The 22,018-nt window shown below is 49.2% G+C and overlaps 1 protein-coding gene and 1 long non-coding RNA gene across 6 annotated transcripts in view; one reads left to right on the forward strand and one right to left on the reverse strand.

Annotated features, from left to right (window-relative positions):
* Nucleotides 1-57: 57 nt before the first annotated feature.
* TROAP (trophinin associated protein) lies at nucleotides 58-8,650 on the reverse strand. 5 transcript variants are annotated; one of them, XM_019037935.4, is made up of 15 exons: nucleotides 8,433-8,646; nucleotides 8,026-8,180; nucleotides 7,741-7,933; nucleotides 6,118-6,275; nucleotides 5,892-6,029; nucleotides 5,618-5,700; nucleotides 5,056-5,108; nucleotides 4,448-4,569; nucleotides 2,734-2,862; nucleotides 2,545-2,628; nucleotides 2,335-2,394; nucleotides 1,798-1,932; nucleotides 846-1,644; nucleotides 382-575; nucleotides 58-216 (listed from the first exon to the last, which is right to left on the reverse strand). In XM_019037935.4, exons 2-15 carry the CDS (start codon nucleotides 8,167-8,169, stop codon nucleotides 169-171), a joined length of 2,340 nt encoding a protein of 779 aa, XP_018893480.3. In that variant the 5' UTR covers nucleotides 8,170-8,180; nucleotides 8,433-8,646; the 3' UTR covers nucleotides 58-168. The 5 variants fall into 5 exon arrangements, with proteins under 5 accessions (XP_018893480.3, XP_063550084.1, XP_018893477.3 ...); XM_063694014.1 differs by having other exon boundaries at nucleotides 382-1,644; nucleotides 8,438-8,650; XM_019037932.4 differs by having other exon boundaries at nucleotides 382-1,644; nucleotides 8,433-8,649.
* Nucleotides 7,206-22,018, forward strand: part of LOC109029056 (uncharacterized) — a 34,206-nt gene continuing 19,393 nt past the window's right edge. Inside the window, exons 1-2 of the long non-coding RNA XR_002008051.2 lie at nucleotides 7,206-7,290; nucleotides 7,439-7,631. This is a non-coding gene — a long non-coding RNA (uncharacterized lncRNA). The remainder of the gene's footprint in view (nucleotides 7,291-7,438; nucleotides 7,632-22,018) is intronic.

Below are 22,018 nucleotides of genomic sequence, written 5' to 3' on the forward strand. Positions count from 1 at the left end.
CAGTGGGAGAGTGACAGCAGTAGCTGGCCTGTTTGGACACTTAGCTAGACACGTGGATACTTTAGAAACTTTATTGAGGACAAAAGTGGGTGGCTCCCAGTCCCATGGGCAGACCGACAATAAATAAGGGCTAAAAGGAAGAAGTACGGCAGGGCAGGAGTGGTTGTCTCATGATGGAGAGCCCTGGGGGGCAGCAGAACCAACTGGAATGAAACACTGGAGACAGAGAAGACCTTGTCACAGCTCAGCCAACCTTGCACTGTAGCCAAGCCTTCCTGCTGACCTCTCTGTGAAGAAGCCCAGGTGGCCCCCTGTCCCTGTTCCCCACCTCCCATCAGGCTCACTGTGCAGCCACAGCTGGGCTGTGGGTTGGAGTCTCACCAGGGCATCCTGCCATTCGAGTAATGTAGCCACAGGGTTGGTGCAGACCCGGGTGGGGCCTGAGGGAGGGGCTCGGCTGGTGTAAAAGGCACACTCATCGTCCAGACAAGCCTCGTGGAAGCAGTGGATGGCGGTTAAACACGATTTGAGGCGCTCCCTCAGGGCTAGGGTTCGAGGGGCCAGATTGCTGAGGCCTGAGGGGCATGGAAAACTTAGAGGGGGGTCTGGGGTCCTATACTTCCACCATGTACTGTCCTCTCCTCCTCCCCCACCAACGGCCAAGCCAATTAGGAGCACAGGGCTGGAAGTGCAGCCCCTCCCCTCTTCCTGAGGGAGAGCCAGGCTGGGCCAGGGTGGAAGGTGTGGAAGCATGGGATTGCCTGGGGTAGGGGCAGGGCAGGTGTGCAGCTCACAGTGAGATGAGGACCTCTTGTGTTCACACTCCTTCCCAGCCAACTCCTTACCTGCCTGGCCTGCTGGGGGTCTCAGAGACTGGAGTGAGCAGATAGGGGGGCTGGCACAAAGCGGGTGTTGGGAAGAGAAGATCAGGCTGGTGGTTGCTGGAGCCCACTGACTGCAGCAGGGTGGTAGACTGGACTCTAGACTTCTATGTTCCAGGGTGCAGGGCTCTGATGCCCCCAGCTCTACCCTAGGGCAGGGCCCTGGGGGTCCAGACTGCCCCTGGATGCTGGGCTGAAGGGGCCCGGGTTCTGCTGGTGGGCAGGGCTCAGGTACCTCAAGCTGTTCCTGGCGAGAGGACTCCGGTATCTCAGGCTCACTCCTACAGCAGGACTCTAGGGGCCTGGGTTCTGCTGGAGGGCAGGGCTCAGGTACCTCAAGCTGTTCCTGGCGAGAGGACTCCGGTATCTCAGGCTCACTCCTACAGCAGGACTCTAGGGGCCTGGGTTCTGCTGGAGGGTAGGGCTCTGGTACTTCAAGCTGTTCCTGGAGGGAGGGCTCTGGTATCTCAGGCTCACTCCTACAGAAGGCCTCTGGGGGCCCAGGCTCTGCCGGAGGGCAGGGCTGTGGTTCCCCGCACTCCTCTGAAAGGCAGGGCTTTGGCAGCCCTGAGTGTTTTAACAGTCCAGGAAGGTGGGAAGTCCCAGAGTTATGCTCTGTGGCATTCAGAGTTCTAGAAATCTCAGTCAGCAGGGGCTGAAGTTCAACCATATCCAGAGAAGAGCCTCCATTAAGGGGGACACACTGGCCCCCTACCAGCCCCTCTACCTCCTGTCTCAACAGCTGTTGCAGGATACCGATGCGCTGTGGTAGGAGAGAGCACCCCAGTGTGACATCAAGATGTGCGTTCAGTAGTCTACCCACACTGTCCTATTCCTGATCCCCCATCTCTTTTCCCTCTTCCTCAGCCCAGTCACTGTTCAATAGACATCAAAGCTGTTGGCCACACAGACTCACTTGAATCTTCACCTCCTGGAGGCTGGGGGTTCTGTTAGAGTGGGGTCCAGAAGGAGTGGCCACCGGTGGTTTCCCAGAACCCTCCAGTGACCTTATACAACTCTCCTGGTCAAACAACCGGACGGCAACCTGCTCCTGTCACCAAGGAACAAGGCACACAAGAAAGCCAGGCTGGGGCAGGAGAAAGACCAGCCTGAGTCCCACCCTCATGAGGAATGGATTGTAGCCCCTAACTGAGAGGCCCTAGATGTACATTAGGAGGGGCAGCAGAGAAGCAGTGAGAGTTAGGCAGCTTTTCCAGAGAGCACTTTCTAATTTTTAAAATTTTAGTAGAGACAGGGTCTCACTATGTTGCCCAGGCTGGTCTCAAAGATCTGAGCTCAAGCAATCCTCCTACCTCAGCCTCCCAAAGTGCTGGGATTACAGGTGTGAGCCACCATGCCTGGCCCAGAAAGCACATGTGCCTCAAACTCCTGGGCCTCCAGGCTGGCAGCACAGGGCAAGGGATCTCAGTAGGGGGAAGCTTCTGATACTTACCCAGGGCAGGGCAGGATCTTCAGAGCAGGACTGAGGGGAGACACCACGCAGCCACTGGGCCTGGCACAGAAGTGAGATGTCAGCAAGGGCTGACACCCACAGATGGCACTCAGCCTCCCCTTGCTTCTGTCTTCTCTCTCCTGTACCCATCCATCTCCTTTCTCCCCTAGCTGTGACTTATGCCAGCCACCTCCCCATGCCCTCTCTTACCTGCTGAACTCTGGGGGTTGATGGCATGGGTGTGAACCGGGTTTTAGGTTGAACGGTGAGACGCCGCAACACTGAATATGAGGTCTGGGGAGAGATGTGGGTGGCTGAGCAGGGACAAAGCCCAGACATAGCAAGGATCTCCGGCCAGACTGTTCTGCCCCTGCCCAGCCCCCAGCTGTTGACACAAACCAGAGTTGGAGGGCCTGGGGAGGGTACACGCTGAGCCCGTCCAAAGGGTGATGGACATGGCACCACATGGCCAGGCAAGGGCTGGGCCACAGGGGCAGGGGAGGGCATCAGGTGGGAGTCATGGCTGTCCTGTGAAGAAGAAAAAGGTGGAAGAGTGATCCCCGCCCCCTTTGTCTTCCTATTTTTTTTTTTTGATATGGAGTCTCGCTCTGTCACCCAGGATGGAGTCCAGTGGCGCGATCTTGGCTCACTGCAAGCTCCGCATCCCGGGTTCAGGCCATTCTCCTGCCTCAGCCTCCCGAGTAGCTGGGACTACAGGTGCCCGCCACCACGCCCGGCTAATTTTTTGTATATTTAGTAGAGATGGGGTTTCACCATGTTAGCCAGGATGGTCTCGATCTCCTGACCTCGTGATCTGCCCGCCTCGGCCTCCCAAAGTGCTGGGATTACAGGAGTAAGCCACCATGCCTGGCTGTCTTCCTATATCATGTTCTCACTACAGCAGCCAGTGTGATTCTTTTAAGACCTAAGTCAAGCCGGGCATGGTGGCTCAGGCCTGTAATCCCAGCACTTTGGGAGGCCGAGGAGGGTGGAGCACCTGAGGTCAGGAGTTTGAGACCAGCTTGACCAACATGGAGAAATCCTGTCTCTACTAAAAATACAAAATTAGCCAGGCATGGTGGTGCATGCCTGTATTCCCAGCTACTCGGAGGCTGAGGCAGGAGAATCACTTGAACCCAGGAGGCAGAGGTTGCGATGAGCGGAGATCGTGCCATTGCACTCCAGCCTGGGCAACAAGAGTGAAACTCCATCTCAAAAAAAAAAAAAAAAAAAAGGACCTAAGTCAAATCATGTCACTTTCTTGATCAACCCCTCTCCCCATGGCTTTCCACTCATTCCAAGAAAAGCCAAAGACTTACACTGGTGTACAATTCCTTACCCAATCTGATCGTGTTATCGCTAAAACCGTATCTCCTACCGTTCTTCTTACTCTGCTTCAATCTCACTGGCCTCTCCTTTTTGCTGATCCTCAAACATACCGGGCACATTCCCTCCCCAGGGCCTTTACCTCTTCAGTTCTCTTGGCCTGGAATGTTCCTTCCCCCAGATATCAACATATCTCACTCCTCCTCCAACCCCTGGTCTTCACTTAAACATCATCTTCTCAGTAAGAGTTCCCTGACCAATCTATTTTAAATTGCAATACCAACTCCCCTGCTCCCAATTCCCCTTTAGTGCCTTATTATTATTATTTTTTTAGAGAGAACTTACCATCATCTGAGACACTATTTATTTTATACCTGTGTTTATTTCTTGTCTCCCCCTTCTAGAATATGAACTTGTTTATTGCTATATGTCCAGAGCCTAGAACAGAGCCTGGCACTCAGTAGGCTGGTGCTACTCAGTAAATATTTGTGGAGCCAAGGGATGAATGTTTTTGGCTGACAAGTGTCAGATCTGTCTCACCCTTAGCACTGATCTGATGGTGATACAAATATGACCTCTCATCCTAGGCCCCAGACATCTAATAAAGAGAGGTCAGTCTCATATCGGAGAGGGACTGGGTGCATCTGGGGTAAACCTACCCAGTAACATCCTGAGGCCCAGGACTTCCTGGCTCTACCTACAATTCTCAGTGTTGGATGCTGCAGCAAAATTCTCCCAAGCATCTCCTGCACCTCCCACCCACCATCCCAGGAGAGTCGCATCTCACCCTGGTATGTGACATTTCTCGGTTTTCTCTTAATGGTACTCGCTGGGCCAGACCAAGAGAGGCCACACCTCCTTCATCTGAGTGAGTGACAACCTCACGTTCTCCTTTAGGGAGAGAGAAAGCTAGGAAGAAACAGGACATTTGTTGTAGGCTCTAGAACACCCACCAAAGTTTGGCACAGGGTTCTGCAACTTCTGAAGGGGGTATATTAGTTTAATAGGCCCCATTGCACTATTAGGGACAGGAACCCATCCAGCAGCCCCTCAACACCCAACACTATCTCAGTAAACACTTATTAATCTGAACGTCTGAGCAGGCTGGGGATGTGGTGATGGCACTTAGGGGCTGGGGATAAACAGTGAGTGGAAGATAAATCTTGCAGGAAGTGGCAGAGACAGGGCCGAAATGGAGACCATCTCCTTAGACAAAAGTGCAACTGTGCCAACCACTGGCCTATCTAGAAGGTCTCTTCTCCTCCTTCTGACCTAGCCTCCCGGCCGCCCACTTCCTCATGCTCCCTCCCAGCCTGCTGAGTTTTCTCTGGTCTTGTTCCCTGCTTCAGGCAGCCCAACTGTCCCTGTTCTCTCCCCACAGCCAGACACACTTACCAGGCTGGACTGGGGTCTCCAGGAGCAATCCTGAGGCCTGGCTTACTGAAGTCCTGATGACAATAAGGACATTAGCCAGCAGTCACTGAATACCAAGTATGAGCTTGACATGTGCTAAGTGCTTTACAAACATCATCTCATTTCATTCTCATGACAACTAATGATGGTACAAATGTTATTCTCACTTGACAAAGAAACCAAAGCTCAGAGAGGTGAAGGCAAGCTTGCACAACTAGTAAGTGTTAAGAGTTAGGATATAAACCCAAATCCCACTTATTGCCACAGTCTATACTCTAGCCACTAAACAAAAGAGATAGCACATTTCTGTCCTCCCTGTCCCCCCATGACTTGAGTAAACTGATGTCACACTGAGGCCTGGCTGTGAAAGCCTGAACCCTATCCCAAGGGCTCATCCCGGGTAATCACAGATTTCTTGCTTCCCCTCCTGAGTTGGTGGGGAGTCCTAAAGCTCCTGAAAGGCCCCAACTCTGGGGGACTCCTGTATCAGACACTGGTTCATTCTTTTCCAGATGACCTTCTCCCATACCCTCTCCTTTCTCACCGGCTGCTGCCAGCTGTCTCCCTTCTTAGCTCCTGGAAACTGGGGCGAGTGGAAGGGTGAAAGGAAGGTCCTGAAGGTGAAATCTGATCCACAGGAGCAAGAGATGAAAACGGAATCAGAGGTGGACCCCAAACCCTCAGGCCTCACCGCCAACCCCATCTCCCCCAGTAGGATCCCTTGCCTCATCATGAGGTACCTCTTCTCCCAGAGCTCAGCTTTGTCCCTGGAAGGAGCTCCCAGAAGCACCAACTATCAGCCCCTCAAGGGCACTCACCAGAGCCTGTAGCCTCTGGGGGCACAATGTCCGGCCTCGAGGTCCTGGTCCCTCCAGCCTAGAGAAGCAGGAAGCCCTGGCAGGGTCCAGTCGGTGGGTGGGGGTTCTGGGGGCCAAATATGCAGAGGCCCGAACACCCTGGGACACCAACAGAGGCTGTCAGCACTGCTCAGGATGCCCCCCTCAGCGCCCCCTAGCCTGGTCTCCTCACATCCTGTTTCATTACCTGGCCCCTCTGGGTGGTGCCTCCCTGACTTCCTCGAACCAGTACTCTTTTAGCCAGACTAGGCTGGCGCCCCAGGTGACAGCTCTTCACACCCTCACCTGACAGGATGGTGGCCAGGGCTGCAGGGTCAGCCACAAACTCTATGGTCCCTGGAGCCTCTGCAAGGAAAGAGGATTAGGAAAAGGAAGGGGGGAAGGCTGAGGGGGATAGGGACCCTAGCATAGGAACTTTGAGGTACAAGGTGAGCAAGAGACTCATTCAATTGAATTTGGCTTACTATTTTTTTTTTTTTTTTTTTTGAGAAATAGATGGCTGGGTGCAGTGGCTCATGCCTGTAATCCCAGCACTTTGGGAGGCCGAGGCGGGTGGATCACCTGTGGTCAGGAGTTTGAGACCAACCTGGCCAACATAGCAAAACCCTGTCTCCACTAAAAAAATACAAAAATTGGCTGGGTGCGGTAGCTCACTCCTGTAATCCCAGCAGTTTGGGAGGCTGAGGCGGGTGGATCACCTGAGGTCAGGAGTTTGAGACCAGCCTGGCCAACATGGTAAAACCCCATCTCTACAAAAAAAAAAAAAAAAAAAAATTAGCTGGACCTGGTGGCGCGCGCCTGTAGTACCAGCTACTCAGGAGGCTGAGGCTGGAGAATTACTTGAACCTGGGAGGTGGAGGTTGCAATGAGCCAAGATCGTGCCACTGCACTCCAGCTTAGTGACAGAGCGAGACTCTGTCTCAAAAAAAAAAAAAGAAAGAAAACAAAAATTAGCTGGGTGTGGTGGCAGGTGCTGGTAATCACAGGTACTCGGGGTGAGGCATGAGAATCGCTTGAACCTGGGAGGTGGATGTTGCAGTGAGCCGAGATCATGCCACTGTACTCTAGCCTGAGGGATAGAGTAAGACTCTGTCTCCAAAAAAAAAAAAAAAAGAAAAGAAAAAAAAAAAAAAGAGAAAAAGAGATGGGGTCTCACTATGTTGCCCAGGCTGGTCTCAAACTCCTGAGCTCAAATGATCCTCCTGCCTCGGAGGAGTGTTGGAATTACAGGCGTGAGCCACCACACCTGGTCACCAAATGTTCATAGAATGTTACATAAGACACTATTCTAAGCACTGCGGTCCCATAAGAATAAGACAAAGCCCCTATCCTCAAGAGGCTATCATCAAACTATAGACAGGTAACAGACTCAAGCCAAGGTATATACATGTTATAAAAGAAGTGCTGCAAAGTATTAGGAGAACACAGAGCAACTGATTGTGACATGGGGAACTGGAAAAGGCTTCAGAAGAAGTGATATTTATTATTTATTTATTTATTTTTTAAAGAGATGGGATCTCCCTCTGTCATCCAGGCTGGTCTCCAACTCCTGGCCTCCAGTGATCCTCCTGCTTCAGCCTCCTGAGTAGCTGTGATTACAGGTACAAGCCATGGCACCTGGCGAGATGACATTTTGCTGGAGGAAAGGGAGATCTTCTAAGAGCAAAGAGCTTTCCAGGAGCTGGGACCAGGACTATCACAGTAAGTAGGAGACAGCAGGAGTGAGTGCAAAACCCCAAAACCCCACTTTTACCCTTCCTAGTCCCCTACTCAGCCATGGAGGCCGTGTTACCATGGCTCCAACAGGTACCTGTCTGGGCAGGGGGCCCAGGCCCCACATTTTGACCCCTAGGGCTAGGCCTGAGCTCTTCCAAGGGGTTCCGAGGCTGAGTGATCCCCACCAATCTTTGTGATGTCTCTGCCTGGTGCCTGGCTTTCGGCCTGGGGCCTGCTGAATCAACGAGGGGGCGTTGAATATTGAGCGGTGGTTTCTGCACCCATCTCTAGGGGAGGGAGCGGGGACAAAAAGGTGAGGTTTAGTGTTGGGGTGCATTACTGGTGTGACTACTGTCTTCCCCCATTAGGCCCCTCTTACCCTTGGATCTTGGTTCTCCTGGTCCACGGTGCACGATGTAACAGTGGGGAAAGGCGTGCGTTTCTGAGAGCGTACCGGAATCTTGCTAGGGGTAGGAGATACACCCCGGAGGAGGGGATCCTTCGTGGCTTGCCGGGTGGTCATGATGGCTACAACTGAGACGGGGAAGAAGGCAGGCAGAATCTGAGATCAAAGATCAACCAGTTCTCGGGGCACCTGTCCTGCCATTCCTGATACCTCCGCCCTAATCCACGCGCCCACAAGCCCCCGGCGCCTGCAAGACCGACCGCTCTTATGGGTGCTATCTCCAGACACCCCGAGCCTACTCTTTCGCCCTCGGGCCCCAAACTGCCCTCCTCCCTATGAACCTAGCAGCCTTCGTTCCCTCCAAGACCCCCGTGCCTTACCTTACCGAAAGCGCCTCAGGGCCTACCCAGCTTCCTCCGCTTTTCTCCTGACTCTCTCGGGTACTGCTGGAGCTACTTTCTCAGTTTGTAAAATACGCCAAGCCCCTGATTGGCCCGGCCGCGCTCCCGCGGAGGCCCGCGTAGCCAGACTCAGCCGTCCAATCCGCGGGCATCGCAGGAGGGGCCAAAAGAAGGACCAATTGTCGAACCGCTTTCTGGCGAGGAAAAAAACTGACTCGGATCAATCAGCCAATCCGAGAGTGGAGCGCCGCTGGGAGGCAGGGAAAGAGGAAGGATGAGGCCGTTCCGAGGCCGGGGAAGGCGTAGCCACGGGAGCTCTCGCGAGGCCTCGGGACCGGCTAGGGGCCGGCCATTGGCAGGACCGGGAGAGGTCGCGGTACTGAGGGTACAGTTGATCGTTCCGATTGCTGCCAACGGTGTTGAAGGCTGGCCCGAGCCCCCGACCCGGCTTGACCATAGCACGGCGCCAAGCTTTGGGGACGCCATTCCAGATGCCCATAGAAAATATCTGCGTCCGGGCGCGGTGGCAGGCGCCTGTAATCCCAACACTTTGGGACGCCGAGGCGGGGGGATCTCTTGAGCTGAGTTTGAGACCAGCCTGGGCAACATAGCGAGACCACTCCCACCCGTTTCTCTACAAAATAATAAAATAATAATGATAATCCCTGTGCAGTGGTGCGCGCTTGTAGTCCCAGCCGCTCTGGAGGCTGAGGCAGGAGGATCGTGTTGAGCCCAGGAGGTTGAGGCTGTAGTGAGCAGTGGTCGCGCCACTGCGCTCCAGCCTGGGCAACAGAGACCCTGTCTTAAAAAAAATAAAGAGGGAAAGAGAGAACATCTGCACGTTGTCTCCGGGATAAGGAACTGCCTTCAAACGGGCGGGCGGAGAGGGCTGGAGGGAATCGAACTGAGCCTAACAATATGTGTGCTCCTTGGAGCCTCACAATCCAGTGAGGTGTCTGATGCGGTGTCTTTCATTTTACGGGTAGGTAACAAGACTCATTGTTTTTGAACTCAGTTACCACAGCACCAGAATTGAATGGCTACTCACAGCTGGGGATTTCCTTGCCTCCAGTTTGCCTTTTGCAGATCTAGAGGTCTGGGGAGAGGGGGCTCACCTGCTGGTTATTGGTGGGCAAGGCTGTGAGACTGAGAGATCGTAGAATATCCTGCTTAAGATGGAAGGGGTAACCCGTAACGGGGGACAGGAAATGAACAACACTTAACAGAACTCTGGTGGATTTTCCCCACCAATCACAGAAATTATTCTTACACAAGCCAGAAACCGAGGAGTTACTCCTTAACTCCTCCCACTCCCTTTACATATCCCATCTCTCATTCACTCTCACTAATTTTACTATTTATGCATTTTTGGGACAGGTCTCACTCTGTCGCCCAGGCTGGAGTGCAGTGGTGCGATCTCAGCTCACTGCAGCCTCGGCCTCCTGAGTTCCCACCTCAGCCTCTCAAGTAGCTGAGACTACAGGTGCCTGCCACCAGCTAATTTTTGTGTTTTTTTGTAGAGACAGGATCTGGCTACATTGTCTAGCCTGGGGTTACACGCGTCTTTCCCAGCACTTTGGATGGCCCAGGTGGATCGCTTGAGGCCAGGAGTTCCAGACCAGCCTAGACAATGTAGCAAGATCCTGTTTCTATAAAAAAAAATTTAAAGATACCTAAGGTATCTTTACTAATTGTATGCATCTTTAAAATTCATCTACTTTCAGGCTGTGCGCGGTGGCTCATGCCTGTAATCCCAGCACTCTGGGAGGCCAAGGCAGGGGGATCACCTGAGGTTGGGAGTTCAAGACCAGGCTGACCAACATGGAGAAAACCGTCTCTACTAAAAACACAAAAATTAGCCGGACTTGGTGGCTCATGCCTGTAATCCCAGCTACTCAGGAGGCTGAGGCAGGAGAATCGCTTGAACCCAGGAGGCGGAGGTTGAGGTGAGCCGAGATCGCACCACTGCAACGCCAACCTGGGCAACAAGAGCGAAACTCCGTCTCAAAAAAAAAACCAAACAAACAACAACAAAAAAATCATCTACTTTCGGCTGGGTTTATGACTGTAATCCCAGCACTTTGGGAGGCGGAGGTGGGCGGATCACCTGAGGTCAAGAGTTTGAGACCATCCTGACCAACATTGTGAAACCCCGTCTCTACTGAAAATACAAAAATTAGCTGGGCATGGTGGCTGATGCCTGTAATCCCAGCTACTTGGGAGGTTGAGGCAGGAAAATCGCTTGAACCCAGGAGGCAGAGGCTGCAGTGAGCCAAGATTGTGCCACTGCATTCTCCAGCCTGGGTGACAAGAGTGAAACTCTGTCTCAAAAAAGAAAAAAAATCTCTTTCTTTCTCTTTCTTTCTTCTTTTTCTTTCTTTCTTTCTTTTTTCTTTCTCTCTTTTTCTTTCTTTCGCTCTCTTTTTTTCTCTCTCTCTTTCTCTCTGTCTCTCTCACTCTCTTTCTCTTTTTCTTTCTTTCTTTTTTTTTTTGAGATAGAGTCTTGCTCTATCCCCCAGGCTGGAGTGCAGTGGCCTGATCTCGGCTCACTGCAGCCTCCACCTCCCGGGTTCAAGCGATTCTCCTGCCTCAGCCTCCTTAGTAGCTGGGATTACAGGCACCAGCCACCATGCCCAGCTAATTTTTGTATTTTAGTAGAGACGGGGTTTCACAATGCTGGTCAGGATGGTCTCGAACTCCTGACCTCAAGTGATCCACTTGCCTCGGCCTCCAAAAGTGCTGGGGTTACAGGCGTGAGCCACTGCACCCGACCCATCTACTTTCTTGTTCTTTGTTAGCACCACCCTAATCCACCTCAGTCTCACCTAGGCAATTGCAAGAGTGTCTTAGTTGGTCTCCCATCCCCTATTCTCTCTTTCTCTTCACACTCTTCCATTCTCCATATAGCAGCTAGAGTAATCTTTCCAAAATGCACATCAAGTCAGGCTACCACTATGCTTTGACCTCTCCCCACTGAAACCCTCCATCTTCTACCACTCTTCCCCTTCTATTAATACCTCCAACTTCATGGCTTCTTTCAATTCCTCAAGTTTGTCCTGATTGCTCTATATGGTCCCTGTTTCTGGAATGTCCTTTTCACTTCCACTTGGCCTATTTATGCCTCCAAATTGATTCCCATTGTTATTTCCTCAGGCCTTCCTTGAACCCCTCTACCTACCACCCACCCCAATCTAGTAAAGACCTCTTGGCTATGTGCTCGCAAAAAGTAATGTTTGTTTCCTCAGAGCATGTACGTTAGTTGGTAATTATATATTAATCAATGTGAACATAATATGTTTACTAAACCCAGTTTCCTTCAATAGACCTCCAAGGAGATGAAGGTGACCCTCTATTTTTGGCCTACCATCATATCTTTAGTACCTTGCATTATCCTTCGTAAAAGTGCTCAATCCTTGTTGAATGAGTCAATAGATAGATGAATATATGATTGAATGCATCAACAGGGAAAACCTCCAAGAAGAAATAATGTTTGAACTTCCTCTTTAAAAAAATTTTTAAGGTCAGGCGTGGTGGCTCATGCCTGTAATCCCAGCACTTTGGGACACCAAGGCAGGCGGATCACTTGAGGTCAGGAGTCTAAGACCAGCCTGGCCAATATGGCAAAACCCCGTCTCTACTAAAAATATAATAATTAGCTGGACATGGTGATGCATGCCTGTAATCCCAGCTACTCGGGAGCCTGAGGCACGAGAATCACTTGAACCCAGAAGGGAGGGTTGCAGTGAGCAGAGATCATGCCACTGCACTCTAGGCTGGGAGAAAGAGTGAGTGAGACTTTGTCTCAAAAAATATATATATTTTTAATATACACTTTTTTCTTTTTTGTATAGAGATGGGGTCTTGCTATGTTGCCTAGGCTGGTCTCAAACTCCTGGGCTCAAGCCATCCTCCTGCCTCAGCTTCCCACAGTGCTGAGATTACAGATGTCAGCCACTGTGCCAGCCTGCTTTTACTTTTTTTGATTAACTCTGTTTTCAGGATTCATCTTTATTACTACATATAATCTAATTCATTGCTTAAAACTGCTACATAGGATTCCATGGTAGGCATCCATTATACTTTACTTACCCATTCCTGACTTCTACACACAATGCCAGACAGTTATCTCTTTCATAGTCCCCTGTGAACCAGTTCAAGAATTTCTCTGGAACATATTCCTCGGAGTGGAATTTCTGTGGTAAGGTATATGCATGCTCAATTTTACTAAGTAGCACCAGATTATTTTTCAGAAAATCTGTAGCTGTAAACCGGGCATGGCACACACTTGTAGTCCCAGCTTCTTAGAAGGCTGAGGTAGGAGGATTGCCTGAGCTCAGGAGTTTGAAGCCAGCCTTGATAACAGTGAGACGCTCTAAAAAAAAACCTGAAAAACAAAACCAAGCAAGAAAACCCAGGTCTGTAGCTGTTTACAGTCTCAACATCGTTACTGAAAATTCTTATTACCTCATACCCTTTCCAACACGTAATATTATACAACTCTCTAATATTTGCAATTCTAATAGGTATATTAAGTGTACTCTCAGTTATTTAAAATTACATTTCTCTGATTACTAGTGAGTTTGAGTGTTATTTCATATTCTTTTTTTTTTTTTCTTGAGATGGAGTCTCACTCTGTTACCAAGGCTGGAGTGCAGTGGCACGATCTTGGCTCACTGCAACGTCAGCCTCCCAAGTTCAAGCGATCCTCCTGCCTCAGCCCCCCTAGTAGCTGGGATTACAGGCACCCACAACCATCCCTGGCTAATTTTTGTATTTTTCATAGAGACAGGGTTTCGCCATGTTGGCCAGGCTGGTTTCCAACTCCTGACCTTAGGTGATCCACCCACCTTGGCCTCCCAAAGTGCTGGGATTACAGGTGTGAGCCACTGCGCCTGGCTATTTCATATTCTTGTTAGCCAATAAAGCTTCCTTCTCTCTGAAATGCCTATTCATATCCTTTGTGCTTTTTTTTATTTTGGATTCCTGTCTTTACTTTTGTTCCTTCATAAGATTACACTATATTATGAATATTAATCCCACATTCACTTTTTTAAAAATTATTTTATTTTATTTTATTTATTATTACTTTTTGAGATGGAGTCTTGCTCTGTCACCCATACTGGAGTACAGGGGCCTGATGTCGGCTCACTGAAACCTCTACCTCCTGGGTTCAAGTGATTCTCCTGCATCAGCCTCCCAAGTAGCTGGGATTACAGACACGCACCACCACGCCCGGCTAATTTTCTTTTCTTCTTCTGTTTTTTTTTTTTTTGAGACTGAGTCTTGCTCTGTCACCAGGCTGCAGTGCAGTGGCGCAATCTCAGCTCACTGCAACCGCTGCCTCCTGGGTTCAAGGGATTCCCCTGCCTCAGCCTCCCGAGTAGCCGGGATTACACGTGCCTGCCACCATGCCCAGCTAATTTTTGTATTTGTAGTAGAGATGGGGTTTCACCAGGTTGGCCAGGCTGGTCTCAAACTCCTGACCTCAGGTGACTGCCCACCTCAGTCTCCCAAAGTGCTGGGATTACAGGCATGAGCCATGGTGCCTGGCCACGCCTGGTTAATTTTTATATTTTTTAGTAGAGGGGGGTTTCGCCATGTTGACCAGGCTGGTTTAGAACTCCTGACCTCAGATGATCTGCCTGCTTCGGCCTCCTAAAGTGCTGGTATTACAGGAGTGAGCCACTGCACCCAGCCCCATATCCACTTTATTTATTTATTTATTATTATTATTAATTAATTAATTTATTTTTTGAGACAGAGTCTTGCTCTGTCGCCAGGCTGGAGTGCAGTGGCGCGATGTTGGTTCACTGCAGCCTCCACCTCCCGGGTTCAAGCAATTCTCCTGCCTCAGCCTTCCGAGTAGCTGGGACTACAGGTGTGCACCACCATGCCCAGCTAATTTTTTGTATTTTAGTAGAGATGGGGTTTCACCATGTTGGTTAGGCTGGTCTTGAACTCCCAACCTCAGATGATCCGCCCGCCTTGGCCTCCCAAAGTGTTGGGATTACAGGCGTAAGCCACCGCGCCCAGCCTATTATTATTATTATTATTGAGTCTTGGTCTGTCGCCCAGGCTGAAGTGCAGTGGCTCTATCTCAGCTCACTGTGAGTTCGAGTGATTCTCCTGCCTCAGCTTCCTGAGTCGCTGGGTCTACAGGTGTGCACCACCAGGCCCAGATAATTTTTGTATTTTTAGTAGAGACGGGGTTTCACCATGATGGCCAAGGTGGTCTTGAACTCCTAATCTCAGGTGATCCGCCCACCTTAGCCTCCCAAAATGCTGGGATTACAGGCGTGAGCCACCACATCTGGCTCCCCATATCCACTTTAAACATTGCAAATATTTTCTTATAATTGATTTTCTATCCAATGAACTCTTTTCTTATTTTTCTATTGATTCTTCTAGGTTTTCTACAGAGATAATTATGTCCTCTGTAAACAAAACAGTTTTACATATTCCCCTTCAATCTTTATACCTTGTTAGATTTTTTGTTATTCTTGTTTTGTTTGACTTTTTTTTTTTTTTTTTTTGAGACGGAGTCTTGCTCTGTCGCCCAGGCTGGAGTGCAGTGGCACAATCTCGGCTTACTGCAACCTCCGCCTCCCGGGTTCATGCCATTCTCCTGCCTCAGCCTCCCAAGTAGCTGGGACTACAGGCGCCCGCCACCATGCCTGGCTAATTTTTTGTATTTTTAGTAGAGACGGGGTTTCACCACATTAGCCAGGATGGTCTCGATCTCCTGACCTCGTGATCTGCCCACCTCAGCCTCCCAAAGTGCTGGGATTACAGGCGTGAACCTCCGCACCCGGCTGATTTTTTTTTTTTTTTTTTTTTAGATGGTGTTTTGCTCTTGTTGCCCAGGCTGGAGTGCAATGACGTGATCTCCTCCACCTCCTGGGTTCAAATGATTCTCCTGCCTTAGCCTCCCAAGTAGCTGGAATTACAGGCATGCGCTACTATGCCCGGCTATTTTTGTATTTTTAGTAGAGATGGGGTTTCACTATGTTAGTCAGGCTGATCTCTAACTTCTGACCTCAGGTGATCCACCCACCTCGGCCTCCCAAAGTGCTGGGATTACAGGCGTGAGTCACCGTGCCCGGCCCTGATTCTGTTGATTTCTTTTTCTTACACCATCATAGAAAATTTCCAATATTATATTAACAGCAACAGTGCTGGAGCAACCTTGACTTGTGGGAAACCATCTGAAGCTTCTTCTCCAAAAAGTAACTTTTTCCCCTGTTTTTGTGAAACAATTTTAAACTTACAGAACATGTGCAAGGATATACATAACATTTTTTCTCAACCATTTGAGAGCAAATTGACAATATATTGCCTCAAATATTTCAGTGTGCATTTATATTTATTTATTTATTTATTTATTTATTGAGAGGGAGTCTCTCTCTGTCGCCCAGGCTGGAGTACAGTGGCATGATTTAGGCTCACCCCAAACTCTGCCTCCTGGGTTCAAATGATTCTCCTGCCTCAGCCTCTTGAGTAGCTGAGATTGCAGGCCCCTGCCACCATGCCCAGCTAATTTTTGTATTTTTAGTAGAGACAGGGGTTTCACCATGTTGGCCAGGCTGATCTCGAACTCCTGACCTCAGGTGATCCGCCTGCCTTGGCCTCCCAAAGTGTTGGGATTACAGGCATGAGCCACTGTGCCCAGCCCAACCTTGATACATTCTGACCACCTAACCCTCAGGCCCTGTGATGGTTAATTTTAGGCATCAACTTGACTGGATTGAGAGATGCCTAGATGGCTGGTGAAACATTGTTTGTGTGTGTGTCCTGTGTCCGTGTGTCTGTAAGGGTGTTGCAGTGGAGATTGGCTGTGAGTCCTTGGACTGAGAGAGGAAGACCTGCCTTCAGTGTGGGTGGGTATCATCCAACCGCTTGGGGTGGATTTGGACAAACAGGAAGAAGTGGGGGAATTCTCAAACTCTCCCAGAGCAATCTGCTTTTTCTCCTCCTATTCTTGGACAACAGACTCCAGGTTCTTCAGCTTTTGGACTTTGGGACTTGCACCAGTGGCCTATCAGGGGTTTTCAGGCCTTTGGCCTCTGACTAGGGGGTTGTACTGTTGGCTTCCCTGGCTCTGAAGCTTCTGGAGTTGGACTGAGCCATGTTACCAGATTCTCTGGTTCCCCAGCCTGCAAAGAGCCTATCATGGGATTTTGCCTCTGTGATCTTGTGGCCAATTCCCTAATAAATCCCCTCTCATGTATCCAATTGGTTATGTCTCTCTGAAGAACCTTAATACTGACCCAATTCAAGTTTCACCAGTTTTCCCAGTGATGTCCTTTATAGAAGAAGGATCCAGTCCAGATTCATGTGTTGCATTTAGTTGTCATATCTTTTTTTTTTTTTTTTTTTTGAGATGGAGTCTCTCTCTGTCGCCAGGACGGAGTGCAGTGGCGCAATCTCGGCCCACTGCAACCTCTGCCTCCCCGGTTCAAGCGATTCTTCTGCCTCAGCCTCCCAAGTAGCTGGGATTACAGGCGCCTGCCACCACACCCAGCTAATTTTTGAATTTGTAGTAGAGATGGGGTTTCACCATGTTGGCCAGGATGGTCTTGATCTCCTGACCTCCTGATGCACCTGCCTCGGCCTCCCAAAGTGCTGGGATTACAGGTGTGAGCCACCTTGCCTGGCCAGTTGTCATATCTCTTTAGTCTCCTTCAATCTCAAAGAGTTCTTCATTTTTGACTTTCATGACATCACATTTTTGAGGATTACAGGCCAGTTACTTTGTAGAATTTCTCTCTGTTTGGGTTTGCCTGATGTTTTCTTATGATTAGACTCATGCTATAATCTTTGGCAGGACTGTCACAGAAGTTATGCTGTTTTCTTCCTACTGCATCCTATCAGGTGGCTCCCATTTCAGTGTGTCCTTGTACTTTAATTATTTGATTCAAGTGGTAGCCAGGTGTGGTGGCTCATGACTGTAATCCCAGCACTTTGGGAAGCTGAGGCAGGAGGATCATTTGAGTCCAAGAGTTGGAGATCAGCCTGGGCAACATGGTGAAACCCTATCTTTACAAAAATTTTTTTAAAAATTAACTGGGTGTCCAGGCGCAGTGGCTTACGCCTGTAATCCCAGCACTTTGGGAGGCCGAGGTGGGTGGATCACCTGAGGTCAGGAGTTTGAGACCAGCCTGGCCAACCTGGTGAAACCCCGTCTCTACTAAAAATACAAAAATTAGCTGGGCGTGGTGGCGGGCACCTGTAATCCCAGCTACTTGGGAAGCTGAGGCAGGAGAATCACTTGAACCCATGGGGCGGAGGTTGCAGTGAGCTGAGATCGCGCCATTGCACTCCACTCTGGGTGACAGAGCAAGACTCCACCTCTAAATAAAATAAAATAAAATAAAATAAATACATAAATAAATAAATAAAAATCAGCTGGGCATACTGGCGTGCACCTGTAGTCCCAGCTACTTGGGAGGCTGAGGCAAGAGGATCACGTGAGCTGAGAGTTTGAGGCTGTAGTGAGCCAGGATCTGGTCACTGCACTCCAGCCTGGGAGACAGAGAGAGACCCTGTCTCAAAAAAAAAAAAAAAAAAAAAGTGGTATCTGTCAAGTTTCTCCACCATAAATTACTCTTCACTTTTGTAATTAAGAAGTATTTTGTGTGTGGGGCGGGGGGGATACTTTGAGATTATGTAAATATTCCATTCCTCATCAATCTTTTTCTTTTTCTTTTTCTTTTCTTTTTTTTTTTTTGAGATGGAGTTTCGCTCTTGTTGCCCAGGCTGGAGTGCAATGGCGCGATCTCACCTCACTGCAACGTCTGCCTCCCGGGTTCAAGTGATTCTCCTGCTTCAGCCTCCCTGAGTAGCTGGAATTACAGGCATGTGCCACCACGCCTGGCTAATTTTGTATTTTTAGTAGAGATGGGGTTTCTCCATGTTGGTCAAGCTGGTCTCAAACTCCCAACCTTAGGTGATCCACCGGCCTTGGCCTCCCAAAGTGCTGGGATTACAGGCATGAGCCACCGCACCCGGCTTCTTTTGCTTTTTAAAATTATATCAGTATGAACTTGTAAATTCCTATTCAATGGACCACTATCCAGTTACTAATACTGTTTTTTTTTTTTGACACGTTTTCTCTGATTTAGCCAGTGGGAGTCCTTTCAAGTTGCCTACTGTATCCTTTTAACATAACCTCATCACTTTTTTTTTTTTTTTTTTGAGACGGAGTCTTGCTCGTCACCCAGGCTGGAGTGCAGTGGCATGATCTCGGGTCACTGCAACCTCTGCCTCCTAGGTTCAAGCCATTCTCCTGCCTCAGCCTCCCCAGTAGCTGGGATTACAGGCGCGCACCACCACACTCAGCTAATTTTTGTATTTTTAGTACAGACAGGGTTTCACCATGTTGGCCAGGCTGGTCTTGAACTCCTGATCTCGTGATCCGCCTGCCTCGGCCTCCCAAAGTGCTGGGATTACAGGCCCGGCCACCTCATCACTTTTAAGCATTCTTGCACTCTGGCATAGCAACATGTTTCAGAACCTATTTTTACTTTCCCTGCATCAGCTCTGGAATCAGTCATTTCTCCAAGGAGCTCTGGTTCCTTTTTTTTTTTTTCTTTTTTGAGACAGGCTCTCTGTTGCCCAGGCTGGAGTGCAGTGGCACAATCTTGGCTCACTGCAACTTTCACCTCCCAGGCTCAAACGATCCTCCCACCTCAGCCTCCCAAGTGACTGGGACCACAGATGCATGCCACCATGTCCAGCTAATTTTTTTGTAGAGACAGGGTTTCACCATGTTGCCCAAGCTGGTCTCAGCCTCCTGGGCTCAAGTGACCCTCCTGCCTCAGCCTCCCAAAGTGCTGGGATTACAGGTGTGAGCCACTGCACCCAGCCTGGTTCCTTTTAGTGGAGATTGTTATTTAGAAACCAAAATCTGGCTGGGTGTGGTGGCTCATGCCTGTAATCCCAGCACTTTGAGAAGCTGAGGCGGGCAAATCACAAGGTCAGGAGTTCGAGACCAGCCTGATCAACATGGTGAAACCCCGTCTGTACTAAAAATACAAAAATTAGCTGGATGTTGTGGTACGCACCTGTAATCCCAGCTACCCAGGAGGCTGAGGCAGGAGAATTGCTTGAATCCAAGAGGTGGAGGTTGCAGTGAGCCAAGATCGCGCCACTGCACTCTAGCCTGGGCGACAGTGCGAGACTCTGTCTCAAAAAACAAAACAAACAAACAAAAAAACCAAAATCTGGACAGTAGCTCTGCTTGTTGCTATTAGGGTATTACTGCTCCCAGGCCCTCTCAGTGGACAGAGCTGGGAGATATATTCTACCTGTAATTGTATTTTCTTGTAGTTTCCTTGTCTGGCTTTGATATCAGGGTAATGCTGGCCTTATAAGATGAGTTTGCCCACTGCTCAATGAAATAAAAGAGGATACAAACAAATGGAAGAACATTCCATGCTCATGAGTAGGAAGAATCAATATTGTGAAAATGGCCATACTGCCCAAGGTAATTTATAGATCCAGTGTCATCTCCATCAAGCTACCAATGACTTTCTTCACAGAATTGGAAAAAACTACTTTAAAGTTCATATGGAACCAAAAAAGAGCCCTCATTGCCAAGTCAATCCTAAGCCAAAAGAACAAAGCTGGAGGCATCATGCTACCTGACTTCAAACTATACTACAAGGCTACAGTAACCAAAACAGCATGGTACTGGTACCAAAACAGAGATATAGACCAATGGAACAGAACAGAGCCCTCAGAAATAATGCCACATGTCTACAACTATCTGATCTTTGACAAACCTGACAAAAACAAGAAATGGGGAAAGGATTCCCTATTTAATAAATGGTGCTGGGAGAACTGGCTAGCCATATGTAGAAAGCTGAAACTGGATCCCTTCCTTACACCTTATACTAAAATTAATTCAAGATGGATTAAAGACTTAAATGTTAGACCTAAAACCATAAAAACCCTAGAAGAAAACCTAGGCAATACCATTCAGGACATAGGCATGGGCAAGGACTTCATGTCTAAAACATCAAAAGCAATGGCAACAAAAGCAAAAATTGACAAATGGGATCTAATTAAACTAAAGAGCTTCTGCACAGCAAAAGAAACTACCATCAGAGTGAACAGGCAACCTACAGAATGGGAGAAAATGTTTGCAATCTACTCATCTGACAAAGGGCTAATATCCAGAATCTACAATGAAGTCAAACAAATTTACAAGAAAAAAACAACCCCATCAAAAAGTGGGCAAAGGATATGAACAGACACTTCTCAAAAGTAGACATTTATGCAGCCAAAAGACACATGAAAAAATGCTCATCGTCACTGGCCATCAGAGAAATGCAAATCAAAACCACAATGAGATACCATCTCACACCAGTTAGAATGGCGATCATTAAAAAGTCAGGAAACAACAGGTGCTGGAGAGGATGTGGAGAAACAGGAACACTTTTACACTGTTGGTGGGACTGTAAACTAGTTCAACCATTGTGGAAGTCAGTGTGGCGATTCCTCAGGGATCTAGAACTAGAAATACCATTTGACCCACCCATCCCATTACTGGGTATATACCCAAAGGATTATAAATCATGCTGCTATAAAGACACATGTACACGTATGTTTATTGCGGCACTATTCACAATAGCAAAGACTTGGGACCAACCCAAATGTCCAACAATGATAGACTGGATTAAGAAAATGTGGCACATATACACCATGGAATACTATGCAGCCATAAAAAATGATGATTTCATGTCCTTTGTAGGGACATGGATGAAGCTGGAAACCATCATTCTCAGCAAATTATCGCAAGGACAGAAGACCAAACACCGTATGTTCTCACTCATAGGTGGGAATTGAACAGTGAGAACACATGGACACAGGAAGGGGAACATCACACACCGGGGTCTGTTGAAGGGTGGGGGGAGGGGGGAGGGACAGCATTAGGAGATACACCTAAGATTAAATGATGAGTTAACGGGTGCAGCACACCAACATGGCACATGTATATATATGTAACTAACCTGCACATTGTGCACATGTGCCCTAAAACTTAAAGAATAAAAAAAAAAACTCTCCCTCTCCCCCCTCTCCCTCTCCCTCTCCCTCTCCCTCACGGTCTCCCTCTCCCTCTCTTTCCACGATCTCCCTCTGATGCCCAGCCGAAGCTGGACTGTGCTGCTGCCATCTCGGCTCGCTGCAACCTCCCTGCCTGATTCTCCTGCCTCAGCCTGCCGAGTGCCTGCGGTTGCAGGCGCGCCCCGCCACGCCTGATTGGTTTTTGTATTTTTTTGGTGGAGACGGGGTTTCGCTGTGTTGGCTGGGCTGGTCTCCAGCTCCTAACCGCGAGTGATCCGCCAGCCCCGGCCTCCCGAGGTGCCGGGATTGCAGACGGAGTCTGGTTCACTCAGTGCTCAATGTTGCCCAGGCTGGAGTGCAGTGGCGTGATCTCAGCTAGCTACAACCTCCACCTCCCAGCCGCCTGCCTTGGCCTCCCAAAGTGCCGAGAGTGCAGCCTCTGTCCGGCCGCCACCCCGTCTGGGAAGTGAGGAGTGTCTCTGCCTGGCCGCCCATCG

Source organism: Gorilla gorilla, chromosome 10 (genome assembly GCF_029281585.2).
Source record: "Gorilla gorilla gorilla isolate KB3781 chromosome 10, NHGRI_mGorGor1-v2.1_pri, whole genome shotgun sequence".
Taxonomy (NCBI): domain Eukaryota; kingdom Metazoa; phylum Chordata; class Mammalia; order Primates; family Hominidae; genus Gorilla; species Gorilla gorilla.